Source organism: Rosa rugosa, chromosome 5, assembly GCF_958449725.1.
Source record: "Rosa rugosa chromosome 5, drRosRugo1.1, whole genome shotgun sequence".
NCBI lineage: Eukaryota > Viridiplantae > Streptophyta > Magnoliopsida > Rosales > Rosaceae > Rosa > Rosa rugosa.
In genome coordinates, this window is record NC_084824.1 from 22757829 (window position 1) to 22762690 (window position 4862).

General features: G+C 36.5%; 1 protein-coding gene across 1 annotated transcript; it reads right to left on the reverse strand.

Moving 5' to 3' along the window:
• Positions 1-3420: 3420 nt before the first annotated feature.
• On the reverse strand, positions 3421-4558 carry LOC133712413 (transcription repressor OFP12-like). The gene has a single exon (XM_062138517.1). The coding sequence runs from the start codon at positions 4485-4487 to the stop codon at positions 3768-3770; it is 720 nt and encodes a 239-aa protein (XP_061994501.1). The 5' UTR covers positions 4488-4558; the 3' UTR covers positions 3421-3767.
• Between the last annotated feature and the right edge of the window lie 304 nt (positions 4559-4862).

Sequence of the window (4862 nt, forward strand, 5' to 3'; positions counted from 1 at the left end):
TGTTTTAACTTGGTGATTGATTGAATATTTGATTATCCATATTTCTATCTTCTAACTGTAATGATCAATCTTCAATGCACTCCCACATAGAATTTAGGTGCTTTCACTAGCCTATATCACGGTAATTGACCACATGTTTACATCATTATCTACAATGAATATCACTTTTTGAAACATGCACATTTTGATTCTAAAGTTGGGGTTTGTGTGAGCATGTTGTTTTTATCATATCTATGCACACAATATCTACCAATATCATATGCACTAATCTACAAATTAAACACAAATACAAACGCAAACGCAAACACAAACCTACTTACCTACATATGTGTGCCCATATTCCGGCTTTTTCCTTGGCCAATATTGTGCCCATATCCCCTAATTGTAATAAATTATATAAATCACTCTTAAAATAGTCATTGAGAATCTATGTTCCACTTTTTGTTTTTTTGTCCAAAATAAACAGCCTTTAATTTGTTGAAAAGTAAAAGATCACCATAGGCATTAGGCAATGCATGCCAAGATTCTCCTACATGATTTTATATAATTGGCTTACTCGTTTATGGCTATCTCCAACTTGTGCATTTGGAATCATACTCATCCATCATTCACCCACAACCTAATTTGTAAATGTTAGAGATCCCTAAATAGCTTTAGCTCAAATTATATGAAGCAGAGAAAATGAGACAGTCAAGGACAACTGGTCTGGTATTAACCTTACCTAAACCAACTTTTAGCATAAAATATGAAGGCATTTCCTTCTTTTCCTGTAGTTGTTGGTAAACTCTCTTTGGATCCTCTTTGTTGTCTCCCCATTTCAGTCGATGTATAAAAGAAATAGAGGGCAAATACTCAAATCCCACGGAAGAAAACCTTGTTTAGTTTGTCACCTGAATAACTTTGGGTTTCTCAATGCTTTTGTTGTGTAATTTGTACACGAATTACAGAGTGGGCTTTAGTTTTGTGTAGTCTTGGTTTGGCTGATCTCTATATCATGCATGGTTGATGCTTCTTAGTTGCACCCATTTCCCTTCAAAGCATGCAATATCCACATCGTTCACTAGAGAAAAGACAGAAATGTCTTGTTTACTGTGGGATGATTTGTTTTAATTTTATTTTTTTGGTTATAAGGGTCACAATCGAGTGTGTTGTGGGAATTAGATTCATGTCGATTATAGGTCAAACTTTATTGAACTTATATAACAAATCATGTCAGATTTGACTTCGTTTTTACTTTAATTTTTACAAAAGATTGATTGATTAAACCCTAATCCCATCGTAGCCAACTCCATCTTACTATTGTACCTAATTGCCATAACTATATACGTCGCAGAACTACTGTGAGCTTGACCTTGACACGCTCGCGAAGTTCGTTTCTTCTCGAAAGTGTCATGTGAACTAGGATGATTGATTCTTTGTCATGTAAACCAGAACATCACAATAGATCTTTATATTTGTGCCTTAAATTAGTGACCAAAGTAGTTTAGAAAAAATTAATATCATTGATTAGTATATTGTCGCTCCTTTATTAAAAATGAGCCTGAAAAAACAAAACGCCTCTAATAATCTAAACAAATAATTAAACATTCCATAGCGAATGAACTCAATTGTGATACGGTTGAAACATAATCAGTGCTTCACCACTGCCATGAGATTTGATAGCACCATCAGACTGTCATCATTAGAAACTTAGGCCTCGTTTGGTTCATGGAAAGGAAATCAATTTCTTAAGAAATCCTATGGGAAAGGAAAACAAATTTCCCATTAACTTTCCTTTCTGCTGCTTGGAAATGTTGGGAAAGTAAGGAGAAAATATATGTTTTGTTTCTATTCTAGTGTTTGGTTTGTGTAAGGAAATGAAACAAAATCATACTAATATTCCATTTATATCCTCATATATAGACACAAATCTCATAAACTTTTTAAATAAAATTGTTAATAATAATATTTAACAAGGATATAAATGTACTTATACTATATAATTAATGCAGGGAAAGTGGAAGAGAAAATGAATCATTTGGAGGATGAGAGGATTCAATTTCCCCATATTTTCCCTTCTTAGGCCCCGTTTGTTAGCCAAGAAATCAAATCTGGAATGTGAAATAGTTTCCCATTCCATTAAATTCTGTGTTTGGTTAAGTCATAAGTTTGGAAAGGAAAGTAAAATAAATGAGTTGACCGGAGTTCAATTCCATAAAAGAGGCGGAATAGAAATACCATCTAGGATGTGGTATTTTAATTCCTTCACTCAATGAAATTGAAAATTTACTTGTTTAGCCACTCATAAAATTTGGTCAATTAATAATTCCTATCTCCACTCATTCATTTTTAATCTTCCATATTTAATTCGATTGAGCATTATTGGAAAATCATTAACAAATTAATTCTCTCAAACCATTTTCTAATCCCAAGTCTTGAATCCTTCCAAACACCACAAATGGAAATGCTAAATCAATTCCATTCCATTCTTAAAAGAAAAATTAGTACAATTCATTTTCCCACCGTAACATTCCGGTCAACCAAACGGGGCCTTAAAGAAAAATTGTTCATTTCTTTATGCACACCAAACATAAAAAATGAATGAATTTCCTTTTCGAAGCCCTCAATTCAGTGAAATAAACGAGTCCTTAAAAAATCGTCCATAATTGGTGCATCACCGCCACCATGAGATTTATTAGCACCAACAGATCGGCGTCATTGGCAACCTAAAGAAGAGTGACTGTGATAACATTAACCAACATAAGCACGCAGTCAGAGGGCAGATCTGCCACCGCATAAAGTCATCCAATACGTAGTGATACTGCCAAAGCAACCTTGTAGAGCCAAGCCTTTGGAGGACCCCTAATGATTTTTCAATCGATGGAGCAAGCCCTCGCTTCCTAGCTCAACATTGCCCCAAACATACTTGTTGTCGTCGTCTATAGATGGAGTCGTCGACCATAGTCAACTATGAGATCCTAGCCAATGGCAGTTACGGTTGGGTGAGAGAGAGGCTCTCATACTCAATATACTACTCTAGCTTAAGGCTAGTTATTATTAGTATATATGATTACTCTTTCTCGCAACAAAAAAGATTGACAGGTTATCATTCTCCTTCGACAATGATGTTCCAATTTATGTCATTCATGACTCGTGCATATTTTATGCAATGCTAGCTAACTTGTAAAAAACCAGCTTCCAAGTTTTAGGATATGATGTCTTTTTCATTAATTCTCATAACATTAGTATATGTATGATAACTCTTTAAGTATCTTTGGGAACCACTATCTTATCCTATATATTAACACACCACTAGCTTCGTTTAATAATTAAGAATTAAGTTCTTCGTCGTTGTTAATTGTGCAGAACTCCCCGGACCACATAAATATAGGTCCAATAATAGTAGAAAACCATATTACTAATTAGCTTGTCCCAAATTACCATTGCCAATTAACCCTGAGACAAGTTTAACAACAAAAAATATTACATTTCCTTGACCAACAAAAGAACATTACATTACACAACTATTAACCAATATTAACATGCATCGAGACCTCAACATTTCCCATGCTTTCCTCGGTTTTGTGATGCATCAAAGTACATTTTTCCTTGTCTTCATGGATGAAACATCCCTCCCTCTTCACCAAGGCCAATGAAACCCACAAAACAAAGCCAAAGACAAAAAAAAAAAAAAAAAAAAATCCAATTAGTTTCTTTCTTTGTCTTCACTCTTTTCCTTTTCCTCAGCACGACCGTTACACCAATTAACTGCCGCATAAAAAGAATAGTTACGACGGACGTTGCCGCGGAATCTCCTCCTCCTCTTCTAGCCGGTGATCGTCATCGGCCGACGTTGATGTTGAAGCTGCCGGATTAGCAGACAATATGCAAATGACAAGGTCGGTGAAGGCACTGATAATGTCCTTGTGGGCGTCTTCGGGATTTAACTGAAGGTAGCACAACAGCAGCTCGTGTAGGTAATCCAAGTCGCTTTTCAACACATCCACCACATTATGATCTCTATCTTTATTGTCTATATGATCTCTATCTCTAGCTTCGAGCATTTCCTCCATGGAATTTCGGAAATCCAAGTAAGGATTTGAGGAGTACTTGGAAACAGTAAGACCTCTGGTAACGAAGGAATCGTTGTTGTTGGGTTTGGGGTCCGGCGACTCGACGATGGAGTTGGAGCGGCCGGGTGAGGAGAAGAAGAAGCGTTGGGAGGCGAAGACGGTGGCGAAGTCAGGCGGGGAGTCAGGGGCGGCTTCGGAATCGGAGGAGGAAGAGTAGAAGAAGTCATCGGAGGCGGTGAGGGATTTGGAGGTGGATTGATCTGAAGAGTTGGAGTCGTGATAGAGGGTGTTGAAGTTGTTGATGATCATGAGTTGTGGGTGTGGGTGAGGGTGGTCTTGGTCGGAGGGTTGAGGTGGGGTTTGGGTGATTAGGGGTAGGCATTTGAAATTGGGGAGCCAGAGGTGAAGATTCTTCTTCCATGGGAGTTTGGACATCTTGTAGTACTAGTACTTGGAGAAGAGATAGATGGAGAGGGAGGAAGAGGATGTTTATGGTGAAAGGTAGGAGAGTGGGAGAAAGAAAGGGTGAGAAGTTCGCTTTTATTTGGGACAAAAAGTGGGATTTCCTTATCTTATTATTTTTATTTTTATTTTCTTATTTGGATATGTAATCTTCATTTTTGTTCTATATACAGATATACAGTTGGTAAGTATCTGTTCTCAATAGTTAAGGAAAAATATTTACCAATAGCCAATGTTAATACAAACTTCATAACTAATGAAATTTATAACATATTTTTTTTGAATCAAACCCAAATCGGGCATATATCATTCATCTAAAGCCAGAATTGGTCATTACATATCATTCCT